This window comes from Bombus impatiens, unplaced genomic scaffold, assembly GCF_000188095.3.
Source record: "Bombus impatiens unplaced genomic scaffold, BIMP_2.2 scf_1079, whole genome shotgun sequence".
In the NCBI taxonomy this organism is placed as follows: Eukaryota; Metazoa; Arthropoda; class Insecta; order Hymenoptera; family Apidae; genus Bombus; species Bombus impatiens.
Window position 1 is genome coordinate 312231 of NT_177498.1, and position 21913 is coordinate 334143.

General features: G+C 31.2%; 5 protein-coding genes across 8 annotated transcripts; 3 read left to right on the forward strand and 2 right to left on the reverse strand.

Annotated features, from left to right (window-relative positions):
• Window positions 1–406: 406 nt before the first annotated feature.
• Window positions 407–3063, reverse strand: LOC105681497. Of its 2 annotated transcripts, XM_012391479.3 has the most exons (5): window positions 2810–3063; window positions 2347–2645; window positions 1672–1807; window positions 1029–1482; window positions 407–952 (listed from the first exon to the last, which is right to left on the reverse strand). In XM_012391479.3, exons 2-5 carry the CDS (start codon window positions 2510–2512, stop codon window positions 671–673), a joined length of 1038 nt encoding a protein of 345 aa, XP_012246902.1. In that variant the 5' UTR covers window positions 2513–2645; window positions 2810–3063; the 3' UTR covers window positions 407–670. The 2 variants fall into 2 exon arrangements, with proteins under 2 accessions (XP_012246902.1, XP_033179441.1); XM_033323550.1 differs by having other exon boundaries at window positions 2347–3063.
• A 421-nt stretch (window positions 3064–3484) lies between these two features.
• Window positions 3485–4578, forward strand: LOC100745994 (NADH dehydrogenase [ubiquinone] 1 beta subcomplex subunit 9). The gene is made up of 2 exons (XM_003493367.4): window positions 3485–3757; window positions 4173–4578. Exons 1-2 carry the CDS (start codon window positions 3648–3650, stop codon window positions 4507–4509), a joined length of 447 nt encoding a protein of 148 aa, XP_003493415.1. The 5' UTR covers window positions 3485–3647; the 3' UTR covers window positions 4510–4578.
• Window positions 4579–5217: 639 nt separating this feature from the next.
• Window positions 5218–8433, forward strand: LOC100746114. Of its 3 annotated transcripts, none has more exons than XM_012391484.3 (5): window positions 5218–6059; window positions 6443–6704; window positions 6776–6983; window positions 7252–7381; window positions 8183–8433. In XM_012391484.3, the coding sequence occupies exons 1-5, from the start codon at window positions 5735–5737 to the stop codon at window positions 8191–8193; spliced, it is 936 nt and encodes a 311-aa protein (XP_012246907.1). In that variant the 5' UTR covers window positions 5218–5734; the 3' UTR covers window positions 8194–8433. The 3 variants fall into 3 exon arrangements, with proteins under 3 accessions (XP_012246907.1, XP_003493416.2, XP_012246908.1); XM_003493368.4 differs by lacking the exon at window positions 8183–8433 and adding an exon at window positions 7581–7962; XM_012391485.3 differs by lacking the exons at window positions 7252–7381; window positions 8183–8433 and adding an exon at window positions 7581–7962.
• On the reverse strand, window positions 8143–9818 carry LOC100746234 (transmembrane protein 41B). Its single transcript, XM_003493369.4, has 4 exons — window positions 9684–9818; window positions 9043–9154; window positions 8854–8982; window positions 8143–8669 (listed from the first exon to the last, which is right to left on the reverse strand). The coding sequence occupies exons 1-4, from the start codon at window positions 9715–9717 to the stop codon at window positions 8162–8164; spliced, it is 783 nt and encodes a 260-aa protein (XP_003493417.1). The 5' UTR covers window positions 9718–9818; the 3' UTR covers window positions 8143–8161.
• A 933-nt stretch (window positions 9819–10751) lies between these two features.
• Window positions 10752–21595, forward strand: LOC100746355 (tumor necrosis factor receptor superfamily member wengen). Its single transcript, XM_003493370.3, has 5 exons — window positions 10752–11071; window positions 13696–14115; window positions 14648–14831; window positions 19867–19995; window positions 21000–21595. The coding sequence occupies exons 2-5, from the start codon at window positions 13699–13701 to the stop codon at window positions 21155–21157; spliced, it is 888 nt and encodes a 295-aa protein (XP_003493418.1). The 5' UTR covers window positions 10752–11071; window positions 13696–13698; the 3' UTR covers window positions 21158–21595.
• The last annotated feature ends 318 nt before the right edge of the window (window positions 21596–21913 follow it).

The following is a 21913-nucleotide window of genomic DNA, read 5'->3' on the forward strand; positions in this document are numbered from 1 at the left end:
TAGAATATATTATAAATAATATATTGCAAATTTGATATATTAAATACACTGACAAATTAATAGAATTAGATTATGATACACCATAATTATAATAGTAAAATTATTTATATAATGAATACATGTATGAATTTGTAAAACAAGAGATAAAGTTGTCATATCTATTTCTTATATTTACAATTATCGTATGAATGATAAATGTATTGCATAAAAATAAATGATATCACGTATAATATATTATACGTGCATTATATGTATACATATATATCTATAGATACCATTTATTTTTTAATTATTTTGATACATTATATGCATTCAAAGATTACATTTACACATACATATTTGATAATTTACTAAGAAACTTTTGTTAAGATACGGGTGTAAATGGAAAATTTTAAGACGACAATGGTTCTATTAAAATAACTATATTTATATATAACAACAGCTTAAAATATAACGACAGCATTTGTGTATATAGTATTTCTTTCAGTATGTTATATAAAGATAAAACACACTCCTGAATACAAAAATCATTTTTATTTAAACTACTTTCTTAGTTTAATATTCCTCAGTTGTTGTGTGTTGCATTCTTTTATGATAGAAGAAACCAATTTTATAATTTAGAATAAATAACCATAATTCTTTCAAGACAAATAATTATTCTTAGAAATAGTCAACCTTTATTATTTTGTCCATCAATCATGTTACATGGAATGAGAACCAACTTAGGAATCATTCCAGGTGGTGCTATAAATTGTTGAGTACTTTGGGGTGTGTTACGTCCAGAGTACTTAAGTTCTGCTTCTGTTACAATTTTACAAATATTCATTTTAATATCTGCTTGAGCTTTTGGAGGGAGTCGCTTGACAGTTTGTGCCATACTGTCAAAAAAGAGCTCTATACTACTTTTTCCTTCAGGAGCTAGGTAGACTTGGTCATAATTATTTTGTGTATCCTGAAACATATATTGAATTAAAGAATAATAAATTGCAATTAGGAAATACATACTAGTTTCGAAAATTGCAACTTACTTCTATTTTAGAAGAATTCTTTACAGAATTATTTGCGGCTGGTGCACTAACAAATATTGGTGTATCAATTGTTTTATTTTTAAAAGATGAAGTTTTTAAGATACTGTAGGTTGCAGGCACTTCCAATGATTCAATTTTCACTTTTTTCGGTCTTATTTTTCTATATTTTGATTGAATTTGCTGTGCATATGAATCAACATCATGATGCATTGCATTTCCTACTTCTACACTTTTTACTACGTTATCACCATTATCATTTAATTCCATAGAATCACGATCCAACACTGGATCTGCAGTCGTTTCTTCCAAAACTTCTAAATATTCACTATAATCTTCATCATTACGATCTTCTAATTGTTCTAAAAGACCTTCAGAACTAATTCCACCTGCATTTATATCCTGAATATAGTCTTCAGTTAATTCTATACTTTGAGGTTGATAATCCGATTCATACCTAAATAAACACTTTTGTTGATATTTAATCATTCTGCTTGAGTATTAAATAAAGTTAAACAGTATAAAATTAATAAAAAATAGATAAAAAAATTAATAAAAAATTAATAAAAATAGAATATATATCACGTAAGCTTAGTAAAATTATTATTATATAGAAAATCATTAAGAATTTACATATTATTCTTACGGAAACTTTAAGAAACTAAGATGATCTTCAAAAATCCATTTTTTCCTACGAACTCCTTTTTCCGTTCTATTCTTATATTTAAGTATACGGCAGTAAGTATCCCTTAAATTTTTCCATCTTAATCTCACCCAAGTGGCTAAAAACATATTAATTATATCTATATACATATCACTTTATAACAGTAAATTTAAAAATTCTAATTTATAAATGTAAATATAAACGTAGGCTCAAAAAACTTTAATTACAAGAAACAAAAAATATTACAGATGTATAAATTCATATTTTTTCATAGATATCAAAATAAATATTGTATAAAATAATATAAAACGTTTTAACGCAATGAATAACCACATATTCCATTAAATGTTATATTATCTTTTAAATACTGCAGTAATATTCATTTAGACATAAATTTGAAATTAATACTGGTTATTATACATACTTCTACCAATGTTTTTGTAAATAAATATTATTTAAATTTCGTTTTATTACTTAAACTTTCACAGTATTTACACAATAAGATTAATAAAACGAAATTAATGTGTATACAATTTTCCAAACTATGTTGAAAAATTAAAGAAAACATTTTGGCAGTAGAAATATTGTATAGCGATGATATATTAACGAACATACAAAATTATCCGAAAACAGTGAAAGAAGAAAAGGAGTTCGTACGATCAAGACCAAGTTCATCCGAAATCCTCTTCCAAACCTTCTGCCGAAATTCCTGAAGTTTAATAGAACCTTTCACTTCAGCACTATATAAAACTGGATGTTGTTTTATCGCTTCAATGATCTTCAGCGAAATTTTATGCGAATCAGGCGGCATCGTCGGCACCATTTCGTCCGTTGAAAATCGTTCGAAGAAGTAAACAATGTCAATATTGGAAACTCGATCCTACGTTCTTAATTTGATGACTAAATCAAATCTTTATATTGGATGAAAATTTCAAGCTTTATTCGTAATATAAATACTGGAAATTTATTTAATAGTTAAATAAGATTAAATTAATGGTTACATTTATTTTTACTGTTAATTCGTGAATTAAGTAAACAAGGTACATGAAAGAAAATAAATTATATAAAATTGTGCTTTAATATTACGATCAAATTTTTTAGTGAAACTGAAATGATTTACTTATTTGAGAAAATTGAAGGTTGGATTCTTTGGTTAATTCGAATTTTAAAGATTTTTGCTACAAATATTGCTGCTTAAAGCAAATTATAAGTCTTGAGTTCATCGCACAACTATGCGATTGAAAGTTTCTTTAATTGTTGAAAAGGCTAAGGTCCTTGTCGCGTCTTAAAAATTAGTCGTTAAGTATGCTGAAAAATAAAGAATCCGTAACGTAAATAAAACGACAATCGCCATTCTTTGTGATTAACTAGACTTCCGTCGCGCTGTTTAACCGGAAGCATCCTAATTGTAATATTTTTCTATTTTAGATTACATATATTATTTGAATTTTACTATAATCATTTTAGCTTTCTTACGCTATAAAATAACATTTCTTTTCGATATGCTTACTATACTTTAATACATAAAAAATTCATATGCTGATAATAATATCTAATATTTAATAAATTTGAAATAAATATATGCTAATGTAAATCACAATATAATAGTGAAACAAAATGCGAAAAACAATAAATGAAAAATAAAAGAAGAATTATATTAACATTGCTTGTACTTTTCTTATGATTCAACAAATTTTATATTTTTTTCTACACATAGCCCTTTTATAAAGATTATTATTACTATAATTTTGTAATATAATAATAATCATTAAAAATAATTAGTAACAGGGCAATTTGTGATCATTACGATTTTTATAATCCCATAATACTATCTGTAGTTCAGTTGCATCATATAGTTCATGACTAAGGAACAGGTACTCCTCGAATTGGTTAAGTAATTTTAAAATAAACAGAACAATACCAATATCTAAGTGAATTAATATCGAGTCTAAATAGGAATGGCCCAACTACCATCACCTTTCATTAGTCATACTAGAAAAGTATGTAGTCTTTATAAACGCGCTTTACGTGCGTTAGAAGATCAGAATATTAAAAGACACGAATTTAGGTAAAAATATGTTTAAATTAAATCTAGTAGTATAAAAAGCCATTATTTTTTATATCAAATATTATTTATTAACAATTAGTGTCAAAATATTAATGAAGAAACGTAAATTTTGATCGTACTGCTATCATAGTTTTTCAGGATATCATACATTGTGTACATAGTTTCACTTGTCTTGTTATATAATTTTGTTATGAATTTTATTACTATTATTATTTATATAAAATTGATAATAATATGAAATAAGCTGTTACTTCTAATAGACCTACTTTTGAAGATTCAATAAATTTATGTCTTGAACTATTTTTAACATTTTATAATTATCTACTTTTATTATATACAGATGTAACTGTTCATTTTAAGTTTTAATACTTGAGTTTTGAATAAATATTCATTATTATATATTCTTTTGATTTAGATATAACGCAATTTTATTAAGACAACGTTTTGATAAGAATCGGAATATACCAGATGCTCGCATAGCTAAAAAGCTACTATTAGAAGGTGAAGAAGAATTATTTCAGAATATGCATCCTGATCCATCAAAATTTCCTAATAGCCCAGGTGGTATATGCCATGGACGTTTTGTAATACCACCAGATTCTGTAATGGATTTTTGGGATCCAATTGAAAAAGCTAGATATCCAAAATATTTTGCAGAAAGAGAGAAACTTAAGGTGGAATATGAAAAATTATATAAGAAATTATATGTCGATACTTCTGTAGAAACTGAAAAAGCAAAAACAAATAAGTAGTTCAAGTAAAACACATTGCTTATGTAGTTATAATAATTAGAATAAAGTATATTGATATTTATATAAGTGTAATACTTAATTATTACATATATTGAAAATAAGATAATCCCTCTTGGTGTAGGACCATTCATGTAGTCTGTCTTTGCAGCGCAATTTTGCGTTCTTTGTTTACGGACGAGTCTATAGCACAAAGAACGAAATATTGCGCGAGAAAAACAGATGATATTGCCATCTACCATTACCATAATTTGTTTAACAAAATCTATTTATTAATGGAATTTAAAAAATTATGCAGTAATCTTTACAATTGAAATTAATTCTATAGCGACTAAGACACTTAAGTATCTGTATTATGTACAACACATGTGTGCGTGTGTATTAACAAATTTAACATAATGCTGACATGAATAACATACCATTCATACTTATTTTGGCAATATAATTATCCTACATGTGTTTGTTTAGAACTAGCGTAAATAATAAAATCGCAATTTATGCAATATTTAAGGAATTAATAATACATAGCATTTGTTATAATGTAGATGATATTCTAGATCTTAAATATAATTACATAGCAAGTAATATATTGAATTATATAATGAATAATCATTAGAACTAGCTACAATTAATTTTATCGACATGGTGAATTAAAATTAATCTTATTTGACGTTAAAATCTCCTTCACTTGTCTAAATTATTGCAAAATGGTTTTGAATATGATCGGGCGGAAACAGTTGGAAAAGCGTGGAGATGCGTGAAAACGGGCGCAAAAATTTTAGATCGAAACAAGAAGTATCTTTGACGTAAGACACAAAATTGCATATTATGTCAGGTAAATAGTCAATGTATAATGTATTTAATCAAATAGTTAATATATGTATTTAGTCAATGGCCATATCATAGACGAGTATGTAAGATAGACTTTGCATCCTTATATATTATTTTCATTGTAGTATAATAAGTAGTTTAATAATTTCCTCATAGAGAGCGCAGCTGTGTTTAAATATAGATTTGCCGATCTAGTGTATATGTACTTCATTTTGTAATTTGTAATGAAATACGATGTATATATACATACTTTTAGTTGCTATGTGAATGTTTATTAAAATGTTGTAAATTACACGATATATATATATATATATATATATATATATATGCCATTATATATTATCGATTCCAATAAATGTTAATTCTCATTTATCATTTTTATTTTGTTTCTTAAAAAATGGTTGATTTGGAGGTGTATAAAAAACAGTTGAAAAAGATTCGTCAATTTGCACGCGAAAATGATATTACGGAAAATGAAATCAATAAAGCTTTACAAAATTCCTTTCGTACTCTTGAGAAGAAAAAGAAGAAAGTTAATTTTCGTTTCTTTATGAAAAGTATGGTTACATTATTATTTATAATAATTATATGTTTTATATCCTTTGATAAAAAGTTCTTAGGTGTGATGCTACTGAGGAATTTACAGAATTCCATCTATCCAGGCTTAAAATTACTTAGAAAAATAGCTGTACCAATAATTCAACATTATCCCTCTTTATCTGGTATGTTGATATTACAATTTATGTTAAACATACTATATTTTATTAACAATTTCATTAGCGGCGGCTTGAAAATATTTATTTAAAATTTTTATTAAATTTTTTATATTTTATTATCATTAGATCATTCATTATCGTTATAGAATTTAATAAAAAGCTCTTTATAAAAATATGGAAGTATATATATACAAAACATGTAAATTACAAAAAAAATGATATACAATAAATATATATTGGAGTATAAGACATCAGTAGTTATTTCTTAAATCTCACTTTATATAACATTAACAATAATTGATTTTAATAATAGTTTTTCATTAAAATTTCATATTGTTTTTACTTGATTCATTCAATTATGTATATGTTTTTATACTTTTGCCTTTTAGAATTATATGATGAATGGTGCATATTAGAAAATCCGTATTTTTATGTAAATGATATGGATTGTTGGCCCTGTAGTGTTGTACATTTTGTACCTGATTTAAGTAGCCATCATATATCTAGATCTTTTAATCTTGGCATTCCTTATACAAAAACAGAAAATTTATCTCAAGTTTATATGGAAGATATACAACAATTATTGTGGCAAAATCCAGGAGTATTTAAGAAAGATGCTATGAGAGTATTTTCTAACAATAAAACTTACAGGTATCATATATAAACAAAAATACTAAGGTGCCTTAAACAAAAGTTTGTAAATAAAAGCTTTAACATTTTAGAGATATTCAAGATATTATGGAAAAAAATATGGATTTAAATCGTTCCAAAAATTTAAATAATCATATTACATGGAGAATTAATAGCATGACAACAGGAAGAATTTTGAGAAAGTTATTTCCAAAACCTGTTGATACACCAAATTGGTGGGAACAAAGCACAGAAAGATTTATTATTTTTGATGAACCAAACTCTCCACCTTACTCTTTAGTAAGATGTTATTTTATTAAAAGCTTTTGGTTTGCATGAAATATTGCTTCATAAAGAACATCAATATAATAATAAAATTAATTATTGTGTAAATAGTAATATTCAAAATGTTTGTTGCAAGAAGCATTACAAAATAGCTGTAGTATTTCAATATATGTCTGCTGTATTATTTTAATTGACAATAGATGTTAAAAATAATGTTATGTTGGAATTAAGCATATTGCTTGAAGAATAACTTCTTTAATAAATACTATTTCTAAAACTTTAGCCAAATCCTGAATGTAGTAATATAATGATAAGGTGTACAGCTGGTGCAAGATTGATAAAAATGATAGCAAGTCCAGAATGTAGTGCATCTTGCGAGTCCATCATAGTATTATTATCTGCTGGAAAAGCTTGTAAGTATCTTAATTTATAGTCAGTTAAAGAAGTTGATGAACATACGTTTTATTATTTAAACTATCTACTTTATTCTTGACAGTGTCTAACATTAACAGAAATGAGTGTCCATTAATTTAAATTAATGTTTTGAATATTACATATATCATAATTGATACATTAAATAAGATACTTTCAAAAATTATGTTTCTCTTTTAGTATGGTACAACTGGTGGTACTGGCGACCAGTCAGCCTTCCAGCTTTGAATTCAACTAGTATTACCATTAGTTATATGACTTCGTTCTGCTGAATTACTCTTTCAATTAAATTAATTTTATATAACTATGTTTCCACTACAAAAATTTTTCACTAGTATAATTGGTTTTATTGTTATCCCTTTCCCTTTAAACAATTTTCTAAATAACTGCTTTTGTGAAAAACATACAACTGATTTTACATAAAACAATACATTAATATTTACGAAATAACAATCTAAATTTGTGCTCATTTTGTAAAGTTGTAATTTATTAATAAATGCATGATATTACAGTATAAAAAATAGAAAAAATATCAACATATGGAATTGATACAAATTAAGTTACAATTAGAAAAAAAAAAGAAAAAGAAATCTAATTGTATTTAGGACTTTATATAACAGTGTAATAATATTAAAAAAAAATGTTGTTTATTGGAACTGAATTTTTTAAAAACAACTTAGTTTGCTTTAAGTTTTAAATATTAAAATAAAGCACATATTTCTTTAAATAAATAAATCTGTTCAAAATTTCTTTCCTAAAGTTTAATCATATTTTTGTTGTAGTTTTTGTTTAAATAAAACAGGTACTAATGATAATACAGCAAATATACATAATATTATAATGCTATTCCACGACCATGCGTCAGAAGATGAAGTTAAGTTTTGTAATGTCTGACCTGCTTGAATAGCAACAAAAGATGGTGGAGCAACTCCAAAAAATGTGCCTAAAGCAAATGGTACAAGAGGCACTCCAATTACAGGACTGGCTAAATTTATAAACCAATTTGGTAGTAATGGAGTTATTCGAAGAAATAGCATATAATTAAAGAGGTGGTCTTTGTGCTTCTTTACTGTTAACGTCCACTCCCTTGCTTTTTCTGGGAAATATTTAAAAAGTAATCTACGTCCCAAAAGTGAAGAAAGAAAGTAGCAAAGTGATGCTCCTATTGCGCTGCAACTGCATACTAATAACAAAGCTAAAGGAAAGGGGAAAAGGAAACCAGAAAGGATTGAAAGGAAAATAGAACCTGGAATAGCAAAAGTTTGTAAGCTAAATCTATGTTAAGGGTTATCCTATAAAATATACTTTTAAACACTTATATGTTAACATTTAAAAATAATTGAATATAACATTATATATGAAAGGTAGAATGTTACTTAGATAAATATGAAATAGCATATTTTTAAAGTTTATGAATTATTCTGAAATTAAAAGATTTAATATTGAAGGATACAAAACATATGTAATAAATAATCCAGCAAGCACTTGAAAATAATAAAGATCTTTATATCGTCCGAGAAGTTTACCCAAACTTTTAGCTTCTTCAATATGTAATGGCAATTTCATGTACTGTCGCTCATCTCTGTAATATAATAAATTAAAATATTTCTTTATATAAAAGTTTATTATAATTTTTTCTTACTCAGTAAGTTCTGGAAAACTAGTATAAGCATAAAATAATGCCGATAACGAAGCAATGAAAATCACACCAACTGTTAAGGTTGCTTGCTTTGTCGATGCCTCCTTAGAGGAATCTGAAAATGTATTTAAACTTTTATTAACACATTTTAAATCAAAATATTTTGATCTCATTAATTTAAACATTTAAACGTTAAGAAAACTAGTAGTATTAATTTGAAAATTATATTGAATTTAAAGCGTTAAGGTCACTTAAGGTCATATTTATATTAACAAAGACATTTATGAGTAAAATTGAATATAAAAGTGTCATGTACTAATAATTTAAAAATAATAAATAATAACTTCCATTTGTTTCATGAATGTATGAAGTTCAATTTTAAGGTTAGAATTTTCTTAATTTTATTTTCACATTATTAAATATGGAATACTATATCAATAAAATATTAGGAAGAATTAGAAATATAAATAGCTCGAAATTTTGATACTTATGTTAGAAAATTATTAACTAGATAAAATCTTATTGACATTCAATGTTTGAACTTCGGAATTGTTTTTAATAAATGTAACAAGTTAAAAGTTATTTCAAGGAAAATCAATATCCAGTTTAATGTTAAAACATCATATCTTAAAGCGTTATCCTACCGAGGCTTTGTTTTATTTTAGTTTCAGTTTTCATAACTAGACTATCACTGTTTTCTTAGAAGACAATCGCTCAGTAATTCAAGATGGCGCGAAAGTAAAAGACTATCTTTTTTTATAGCGAATTAGATAAATATTTTTTTGTAAATAATTTAATGGTATCTAACAAATTTAATGTACTTATATACTTATAAACTAACCGAATATCGACTTTCTGATTAAAAAAATTAAACACGAATTAAAATCATTAACGTATGTATATAAATATTGTATAACTAATAACTTGATAAACTTGAATTAAGATCTTGTATGTATGTATTATTATTATCCGGTGTATTATATTTTCTATATTATATTCTTTACCTCTAAAATTTGAAATTAACATTTTTCTTTGACAAATTTAAAAAATTTCAAAAGTTCTTCGATATAAATATTAGAAAAAAACATTTATGCAAAACTTGTGTAATAACATATATATTAAAGGAATTCATTAAAATTTGATAAAGTTGTGTTACAATTTTTTCAATGAGATTGTCAAAATTACATTTAAGATATATATATATATATATATATGTACCTCATATGTATATATATATGAAATGTCATTGATCCTAAGTTATATAGTTATGAGTTACAATATTTAATTTTGTTCATATATTTTATATATTTTATATTACATGTTACAAAGAAATGACATGTTAATTAAATTTGAATATATTACACTTTACTTACTTTAACTTAATTACACATGTAATATATCTAATATACGTAATACATTTAATATATTTCGGATTTCATTATGTTCTTACTAATAAGAGATATAATAATTAGCGATGATCATACATTTCGAGTTAGCGAAACATTATCTTTTTACTACAAAACTGTACTGTCAACGATAGGTAGCGACGTTTGAAGCCATCGCTACTTTTCTTTTTTTGTGTTTCACCGCGTGGCTCCCTCTGTCTTCTTTCATCTTCTTCCAGCTCTAAGTTTCTTTCCGTATCTCTTTCCTTTCAACATCTCTTTCTCATGAACGCGTTCTCTTTCTAAGGGAGGATCGTGGGCGGAAATTAGAATAACCAGTCTAGTCAGTTGTATTGTGGTCGGCGGGCGGTGCGCGTCTATTTCGTGGCAGTGGAGATTTTTTGAAATACCGCCTTTCTCTATTTGTATTCCAATATGCGAAAAAAGGATTTTTGTTAACTTTGATTCTAAGAAGGCTTAGGACTTGTAGAATTTAGTCTAAATAAATCAATCGTGATCTCGTTCGAATGGAAAGTTCAATGATATTTTGTGTATCCTGGATGTTTTGTCGGTTTCTCTCCCGGTGATCGATCTTGGATACATCGATTGGATTGCGTCATGACAGGCCTGCATTTATCGAAGGCAGCGTATGTATCATTATATAGACATACATTTCTTTATATAAACGAACTGTCAGTATGTATTTCTTTAAGTATTATTCTAATTTGATAAAATATGTTCACTTCTATTCATTTTTTGATTTGACTTATTACACTTTTCGTTGTAGGTATTATATTTATTTGTAAAATTTTAGTAGTATACTATTTGTTTGATGATAGTTGATCTAATATTTGGCATGACGAGTATATCTTATAGTAATTCATATATACTTATTAGTTTGTATTATGATGCACATAATTATCAAAGATAAATCTATCAACAAGTTACCTTAAATTGAGTAAAGATTATACTTAAATTATTTCACATTTTTACGTATTACGATTTTATATCAAGATGATAATTATAAAACAAATAAAACTAAAAAACATTGGAAGATCTAATTTAAAGTGCATTTACGATAAGATGTAAAATATAGCGAAATGGCTTAGTTGACTTTTATGCGCGTATTCAATGACACAGCGAACGTAGAGAATGTCAATGAGATTTATGAATGGTCGTATAATATATGTTAATAGCAGTTATTACGATACTAATACTAAAGAATTGATATAGATATTGATTGGTTGAATCAAATTTTATTTTATATCGGAAGACAGTGCAAAATTATTAAATTATATAAATTTATTTATATGTTCATAAAATGCAAACAACAGTAAAATCTCTTAACGATAGTACAGTTCATAGCCTATTAATTAAATTATAGATATTTAATAAAATTATATCGTGTTCAGAAATTATTTTCGAGGTAAATGTAATACATATGTTACATTTAATATTGATAAAGTGAGTTCTATATTATAGGCGATTCAAATTATGATTACTTAATATTGAATAATTTAAGTAGTTAACTATGAATTTATTGTTAGGGTTATTCATTATAAATCTTTACGTTAACCCTTAACTTTTGTCAAAGAACTTGACCAAAGTATCGAGATCTACGGTGTATAGGCGTTTTGTGTTGCCGTGATTCTAGTACGCGAACTGCGTATGTTTGCCACGCAATCGAGAAGTACGATTGGTAGAAGCGCGCGCATCAAATTTTAAATAGCCCGGGAGAAACCTTCGCCTCGGATAGCACGTTACGCTTTCTATTTGAGCGACACAATTTTCTATTTCTAATCGTTTCATTCATTCGATGACCGATTGAATCGAACCTTAATTGTAATTCGAAATCTACTACTACTATACCTTTTATTTAATTTTGTTTACTTTGAAATACTGAACATTTACGAATTAATTAATGTGTAGATTGTTGACGTTGGAGGACAATCCATACGAACTAATCTTATTAAAATGTACGGTTGTTGCGAAACACGTGTTACTGATTACAGTATATTTGTCGTTAACGATTAGTCATAATACATATGCAAGTATATGTATATACTAATATTAAAGAAAAATCGCAGCAAAATCACAACCAAATCGCGGTCAATTGATTCATGTCAAAACTATTCTAATGCGCGTGCGTACGCATACTCATGACCGTACCCCTCTCGGGATACAACTACGGATGTAATTACATCGCAAACGAGCCGGAAGTGGAAACGGTCTGGCCGGTTTTGCCGGTTAAATGGCCACTTTACACGCTCGATTGTTTCAACGAGTTGTTTAAAAAATACATTTTTGTCCTCGCGAATTTTCTTCTACATATATAGAGTCGATAAAATTAATATAAATTGGAATTATTTATATGATTACGATAGTTATATACATGTAATCGTTATAACTATTGCATCAATATTATAATCGATATTTTGTTTTCATATCTCTTGATGCAAAAAGTATCTTCTTAATAAATATTTATCAATTGAAATGAAAATTTTAAAAGAATTATTATAACATTAAAATAGAATTAAAATTATAAAGGAAGTAGCTTAATAGTCTTTTTTAGAGAATTAAATACTGCATCCAGAACGGTGTATAAAAAACAATGTATAGTTCCATTTAAGAAACCAAAGGTCACCTTGAGATCTCGAGAACCCCTCCACCTGGACAAGTCTGGTAGTGGTCATAAGACGTCCCCCTTGAAACAGAACAAGTTTTATTTGAAACGTTCCTTCGAATATCCGAATGTCGTACAGTTTAGGGGATATTTGCGTGGACCGATTAAAACGAGCCTGTATATTACTTCTTTTACTGCCATTTAAATTCAAATACACGATAATTATTTGCTAGGTTTTTATCAATTATCGTATTTATTGCTATTTGCTATTTACTGTTACTCCCTCGCTTAAGGGTGGCCTTTTTTAAGCTTACAATTCAATTTCTAGGATTACAGATTTATACATTTAAGGCAACTTTGTATACGTAGACTACGTTTCATGTGTATCTCACTCGTTTCTACTGGAAATTGGCTGTGATCAAATTCTAACGAGATGGAAAACACTTAGACACCGAGTATCTCGTTGAGAGATTTTACAACCGATAAAAATTAGAAATGCATGTTAACCGAGGACTTTGCAATTATTTATCGTTGTTTTGTACAACGAACATTTTCATTGCTTGCATACAAATTTTCCTTAATATCGTTATCATTGCTCTAGTGATCGAGGAATTGGTTGAAAGGTAACAAGCGTGGAAACTGTTTTAGGTGATGCCTCGGGAGCCTAATCGGGCATATCTGTTGGCCGTGTTGCTGCTATTGGTCGGTCTCCGCAAGGCTGGCTGCTCGACATCCGCTCCCCGATATCCGGTCTGTAAACCGGGTTTCGAATTTTGGTCGGTCGAGCGTGCCACCTGTTGGCCTTGCACCAGATGCGCTCCTGAATTCACTTTGAGTCCCTGCGCCATTTACAAGGATGCTATTTGCGGACCGCTCTCCGCTCTCGAGCTCGACTGGTCTTTCCTCTCGACCAGGAAACGACCGGAAACCGGCCAAAGGAGCCTCGAAGCGGTTACCTCGAAGATGTTATGGAGGTTCCCCGACTTGGACCAGCAACAGATTAGGCAAGAATCGAAGGATTTTGCAGACAATTCGCAGGAAGATATCCAATCGAAAACGAAGAACCAGGTATAAGGTCTACGGTATTAAGTTGGTTATCAGAATTCCATCTATCCATTTCCCATCCATGTCCAGTTATCCACTTAGCTGAATTCATCACGTTGAAAGACAAGTGATTTACTAGTGGCAGGGTGTGTCGCAACGCGTGACATCCATTTCAGCAGTGGGCACGAGAAACAATAAAGAAAGTCCATATGAACACGAGTCCGATTTGATTTTGTTTCAAAGTTAGTCATTTAATTATGCGTTTCAACAATTGGCAACAGTTTGCCTTCGTAGAAGACCCTTGAAATGGCTAGCCTCGGTCTGTACGCAAGCTTGCTGTCGTCCTATCAAAGTTTCGTGGTCTTTCAAAAATTCCAGGGGTATAATCGAATAATACAGAGTAATAAATTTGAGACAAGATCAGATAGGAAGTATGTTCATTGTTTTTATGCCTTCTGTCCATTCCTGAAATGGCTCCCATATGTTGCGATACACTCTGTGTATCTGGAGCTTGTTCATTAACGAATGGAACGTTAATTCTACAACGAAATTCTAGGTATTGAACGAGTCTCCTTATCCAAGGAGCGCAGCTACTTCCAAGGAGAGAATCCTGTGGGACTGGCAAACGGTCGCGCTGATCCTTGCAGTGTGCGCCTGTATTCTCTTTTTTCTGGTCGCAGGATGCTCGGCTTTGGTCTACGCGAGACAGTGGCGTCGGATGAAGAAAAACTTCGAGCCTGGTAAGAATTCAACTTGTTATTAGTAATCGCTGGACTGCGGATTTTCCTGCGTTTATGGGAAATTTCGAGATGCGAAGATGCATCTCGAATGCACACAATTTACGAAAATATATAGAATATTCAAAGCAACATACTCGTTACAATGTAACGGACGAATCAAAATCTCTGCTTAGCTTTTCTTTCCTACTTATTATTAATTATGTTCATCTATTGTTGCTTACGCGTAGAAACGAAGCCTTATGAAATGATTGCACAGTAGGAAAACTGAGTTCCCGGTCAAGGGCGCTGTCGGAAGAAGAGATCTTTTGCAATTTAAAAGTTGCTAAACGAATCACTCTGAAACTTCCTATGAGAAATATATATCGCGTGGTGTCCACGCGAATGCCAGCCGAACCCTGTCACTGTATTTTATGGGTGTAACGAAGCAGAAAATGTTGTATAAACGTGGGCTAAACAAAGCTTTATCGGAAAGTTGTAATAAAAGCATGAAGTATGGAGGGAATGGACTTGTGGTTTCGGTGCTATAAGACAAGAATAGATTTACAATCAACATAATCATTAGCTATTAATAGTCATGGTCAATGTTCCTGTTGATATGAAGATCTAGTCAGTATTCCTGTTGGTATTTTGTATTTTTATCGTAACTTTCTAATAAAGCTGTGAACGACCTATACTTATATAATTATACCTGGAAATATTACCTGCCGTGTGTAGTACACTACTACCGAGTGTACACTATCGAGTGTACTAAGCATTAGTAGTAGGTAATATTTCGCGTTCTGGTATTTTGTTACATTCGATTCCGAAGGATTGTTATATGTTTCCTTGGAGGGGGATAAGAAGTCCTTTAAAATGCAAGACAGATTTTCTTCATTAGAGGGCCGCTCACGACCTCTGCTCACCTTGGCTCGATCTATCACGCCCGGATATGACGTCCCGGTATCCGATGCTTCTCATTTCTTTCGTGATGCTCCGTTCCGCGTTCTCTTTGTACTCATTTACCAACTTATGTCATCAATGATTATACATATCACTCGCGAGATACGTGCCTTTAATTGGGTACATTTGGTTTCATCGAATCGAAGCCAGTGTGAGGATTGGCTTTAATCGCAACAAGCCTGATACCTACATTTACGTATCGTTTTTATCAATCAGCATGGCGTGCCAATATTTAGAAAAATCTCTCATTCAACGATATTAGATCTTCGAAAGAATTATTTAATATACGTACAAGGTTTTAATCGATTTTTAATCGATCCACGCAAATATCTCCTAAACTGTACATTATTTGGAAAAATGTTTCAAACAAAGCTTGTTCTGTTTCAAGGAAAACGTCTTATGACAATCACCAGGTTTGTCGAGGTGGCGACGTATTCCGGATTTCGAGATAAACGTTCGCGACTTTTTTGAGAATCAAGCTTCCTTTATAATAAATAGGTTTACAAATATTGCGCATAAATAACTTATTTAACCACGTTACAGATATCAAACATTGCTTCGATGCGAATTATACTAATTCCATACTATATTTATTTGCAACTATAAGAATTAATATGGAACTATAAAATCGAAGGTTTTTCATTTGTTCGGTGATGTAGCAGCTGATTGTTCGCGTCATTGAACAGCACGAAGGCGGGAAAGGCAGTCGGAAGGCTGTTCAGATTTTTCGAAACGTTGAAATAACACTGCGTACGAAATCGCGTGACCCAGCTGCTTTAAATTCCTTACGGTTCGTCCAGTACTGTAAAGCTGTAAACGGGCAATGTTCGCAAATCGCCGTTACGATGTTCACAAACGAGAGGTTGCACGCGTATTCAAGATCGATCGCAGCTCATCGACTGTACTCATATTTTTTGAGATCGTCGAAATTCACTCTCGAATAGGGTTCGATACCTTAAAATTCCTGGAAATCTTGCAAGTCTGGAAAGAGTCTCGAAGGTCTTGCAATCCCCTAAATTTTGCAAATCGTGGTCGCGCAAGTGCATTTCCGATTTTTTGAACTTCCAAGGATTTCCAATAAATTCCATGACTTCCACAACTTCCAAGACTTTTAGAAATTTGATGGCATCGAATACGATTCGAAGTGTTTCAAAGTACTTGGCAATCCATCACTGGACGTACATCCTCGCTCAAAAATATCCGGACGTTAGCTTATTTTGTGACAAGACGTATTTTAATTGTAAAACTATGGTTAAATCATACTTGAATCGATTTGATTCTTCGTAATCGCTATAGCCACTTATAACATATAGGTGTTATGTTAAATATTATGCCATACTCTTATATCACTTAAATATCAAATATACATACAGCGAATATTGGAGAATATGTAATTATAATTAAAATATATCATTTCAATATCCTCTAATGTGTGATTTAGATTTATATTCTGATGATTCCGTAAAGAAAAAGTAGCAAATGTTGCTTCCAATTACCAATTCGGCATTAATTTGTACACTTTGTACAAAATTCGTAAAATTCACACGCTGTTGCTGCAAAGTAATCCTGGTGTCCGTATACTTATGAGCAGTGTACGTGTACGTGTACAGAGAAGAGAGAAATTCGAATGGTGTTATGATCTACAATCTACGATGAACGTTTGTACGATGTTACTACCCGCATTTGCATAACGAGCGTTACGCAGAACTCATCAACGCCGGAACCCTCTCTTGTCCCCTCTATTCTTCCCGATACCCCCTTTTCCCCTTTTCCTCTTCCCCATCTTGCTGCCACCCACGCTTCCCGAGGAAGCGTACTATCTAGCGATAGAATCGATCCGTTCGATCCCTTCAATCTTTTTACGAACGTTATTGACCAAGCGCAGGTATCCTTGTAATTGCACGTACGTCGATCTATCTGCGATTTAGTTGCAATTATTTAGTACAAAATCGAAGAGTGCTCGTAGAGAACATCGCAAAGAGCTCGTTCAGACACGGCCGATATAGCAAGCAAGAAGCAAACGATATAGTGTCTTGCCCTGTGTGAACGCTAAAATTTATTCAAGTAGTTTAGCAAAATGTTCATTCAAGTTGACGAAAATTTGTCTATTGTCTTCCGGCAAAGTAGACTGCGGCTGTAGCAGTTGAAATGTACATCTTTTTAAAACCAAGATGTTTGACGATTGCGTAGGCAAAGAACTATTTTCCGGGCAATTTCGTTTCTTTCTTATTTTCTCCCAGCTGTTTCCAAACCTGAAAGAAGCGGGTAATAAGCGTCCCGATTCTAGCGCAAATCTCGCAAGCTACTAACGATGTTCGCTAAAGAAACAGAAAGAAGGAAGCACCTGACGTACACTTAATCCCATCACTAGTGGACATTTGTGGAAAACCTTTGAATCGTCACACGAGTCGGTATGAATGAACCACTACTCTTTGACTTCGATGCCGGTACGACGCTGTTAATTCTACGGTCAGACGCATAATGTTTCGTGTAATCTACTGTATCTCTGTAACAATCGTAGTATTATTTTACCGAGAAGTGACCGGGGAAGTGGCAATCTGTTCGTGTAAATGTAGGTTTATAAGAATAAAAGTTAAAAATATAAATCATAAGATATAAGATTATCGATAATAAAAAAAAAAAAAGTGGTATTCGACGGAGAATCATTGAAACGAGGCTTTCGCGTTGAATCTCAGCCGAACGAATTCGCAAAGATATCGCTGGCTAATGTAATTGTGCTTGACATGTTCCTCAATTGGAATCAGAAGGTATTGTCGGCATTCTCACTAACGGATTGGTAATACAAGCGAATGGTCGTGCATTCGGTACCGTTTCATTGCTGGTTCTGCCTACTAAAGGGGACTGAGGATAGCCCGCCTCTTTTGTTAGAATCCATTACCTGATCCCCCTAACAATGTTCCTTAATCGTAACAAATTAACGATAATTCTCCAACACGGACCTTCGCAAAGCGATTTGCATTGCTGCACAGGTATAAAAGTAATTCTCGCATTCACGCAGTATAATTACAGCGACGATTATCTTATATCTTACATCTTATATATATTACAGCGACGATATCTTACAATTTCACTTTCTTATTTCTTAATAATTAATAATTAATTTCAATGATTTTTATAGGAACGCTTTTAAAAGTAGCGCATCCATTTATACGAGTCTTTCAAACCCATTTCATATCATTGCTACGTGTAAAAAGCGACTCACAATTTCAAGATTGCCTCTTACGATCTTAATGCTTAGTCCAAGCTGGAAAAATTATTTAAATTCCCCTGAATCGTCTCTGTCGTTTGTTAATTACGAATCGATGGTGTAACAAAGTGCGTTAAATTTCAAAAGGTGGAATTTGAGAAAATACCTGTTAGAAAAAGCATGCCAGGTGAGGCATTCATTTTTCTAACTGAATAGTTCTTCGACCTGTGACTAGTCAGGCTTTTCTTCATGGGGAGAGAAACATGACTTCAGACCGGAGCGAGACTATCGTTAGATTCATCCCATGGGGCCTTGAGAAAGCAGAACTGCATTCCATAGTCGTTCAACTCGCATTCCATCCTTGGGCAGGCGATACGATCGTTTCAACTTGCACCACTAGATTATCAATGAACAATAACTTAAATGATCGGTGTCCTAAATTACTGGATTTCGTAAACGTCGAATTTTGTAGCAACGATAGTAAATTAAAAATTGTTAAACTACAACATCGACGTTGACTCGAACCTCTTCATTCTCATCGCGTAAAAATCATAAATAGAATAAATAACGTGATATTTAATTTATAAAAATTATACGACTGTACTTTATATTTACTTTGCTGTTCTTAATATAATTGAAAGTTCGTTTATTCATAAGGAAAATAATTATGGTTTGAAAATTATAGCAGAAAGTTGGGAATTAACAATAACTATAAATAAATTACTCGATGGCAATGCAAAATGGACACGATTAGATTTTTACGCGTTTACGAGAATATGCTAAAATTTGCCAAATTGTACAGATTACGTAGAAATATAAAATATACAAAGACTAAACTGAATTTGTTGTTGAAGCTCGTGTAGAGTAAAGACTGTTCGACATTTTCAGTGGGTCTAGAAGAGATCTCGGCTCGATTAAATTTAATGGTCAAGGCGGAACTAGCCGAACTGGTTGCCGGCGCACCAATGAACCCTGGTGATCCCGAAACAAGGTGCCAGTATCTCGAGAAACTCTTAGGTAAGTAAATTCTTTGAATCGGCTTGTTCGGGTTTAAACTGTATTTTCATCTTTAAAAATCCTCTTCGTTTCTTTATGTACCTAAAAATGCTATATGATTGAAAAGTAAGAAGAAAATATATGCTTTTCGCGTGACATTGTGCTGTATTCTATAGGGTGTATTATAACAAACGGGACTCGCTTCAAGACAGGAGTGGACAGAAGGCACAAAAGTAATGAAAAAGATTCATACGAACGTGTGTTCTATCCGATCTCGTGTTAAACGTGTAGTCATTTCGATAATCCAGTTTCAATATGTCCAGAAACAATTTATCGTTTCTTCTGGAAAACATACGTTCTCAATCTGAGAACCACAACCTCGCTAGTGAGCGATAGAATACGTTCATGAAAATGTTCAACGAGAATATATTGTAGTACAGAGATAGCTCGACTTACGTTCTTTCCTATTTGTCGTCTTTATTGGCAATGCCATCAGTATTTATTAAAACAGTCAGATTAGTATGTCCAAGTGCTCAGGTTTTCCAAGTCTGTGAACAATTCTTATGTGTAATGCGATTCATACATTTATTTAAGTTGTAGTTTTGTGGTTGTCTAATTTTATAATATACATTAATTAATCAATTAACAAGAATCTGCCTCTACCATCTACATATATCGCTCATTTGCTGCAACAACGACGTAACTAAAAAATCACAATTATAAGGAAAACGAGTTTGAATGCTCCGAACTGTTACAGTTTCGTGATGATGCAATCATCGCGAGCGACACAATTGTCGCCGTGCGGCGAATTTTTGAACTTTGTTTGTACGTCTCTAGCGGTAAAAAGTACATGGAACAAGTATCTCTACTGTACCGATAGCTCGAAGCCTACAAATTTCATTTACAGTTACGTCGTTGCTGCAGCAAATTACCGATGTGCTAAGCACATTGTACAGGCTGTGTCATTTTAATCGAGCCAACTAATAACTCGAACAATATAGGTAATACATCTTTTTTTTTTACAGATCGAAAAAGGGAGACTCCCGTGGTGTCCGATTGGCCGGAAGTCAGCGGGAACGTTTACATAGAAGACGGAGATCCTTCGAAGAAATTGCAAATCGCTAGAATTCATCGAAATATCGAGACGATGTTAAATCAGAAGAAGAGTTTCAGCGATTCATAGAAACGCAAGTGGAATATGCGTGAAAGAAACCGCTTTCGAAGAAAGTCGAGTTAAAATTTTAATCGAGGACTATTTTATATTTATATTCGTATTTACGACTCGTTATTCAACGCGGTAGTTGAAATAAGGAAATTACGCCGAAAGGTACAAAATCACATTCGACGATTGTACACGAGCAGTTTGTATTATTTTTTTAATAATTTAATAATTATATCTTTATATATATTTTGTTATTTAAGTAGATACACGAGTAAGGAGATGGAAGAAATCGTTGCTCGAAGTCTCGAAGCTCGAACGTGATCGAGCGACGACCGACTTGCCCCGTTCAATTATTTATTTCTTCTTAGTAGCTTTAAAAGCCGCCATCTCTGTATGATAACTATGCGATGTATGTATTGAAAAACAAAATAAAATGGCATAAACGTTTTCGCTATAATATTTTATGTTTAAAAGGCGTGTGTAGAATTTTCTGACTGACTATAGATCATTTTTCGTAATATTCATATTCCATCATCCTGTAACGAGGAATTAGGCAGAAAACATCGGAAAGCGAAACAAAACGAGAGATACGGATTCTGTGAAACACGATATGAGAGCCTGGATCACGTAACGAGGAGGTGCGAGAATGTAGAGGAGTTGGAAAAGATCTAAGAAGAATACTTGAAGATTCTGGTAAAGGATACACATGTACGAAGGGTTTTAAACGCAGAGCTGACACAATATGTCGACAATGGTCGCATGGAAAAATGGCGTACG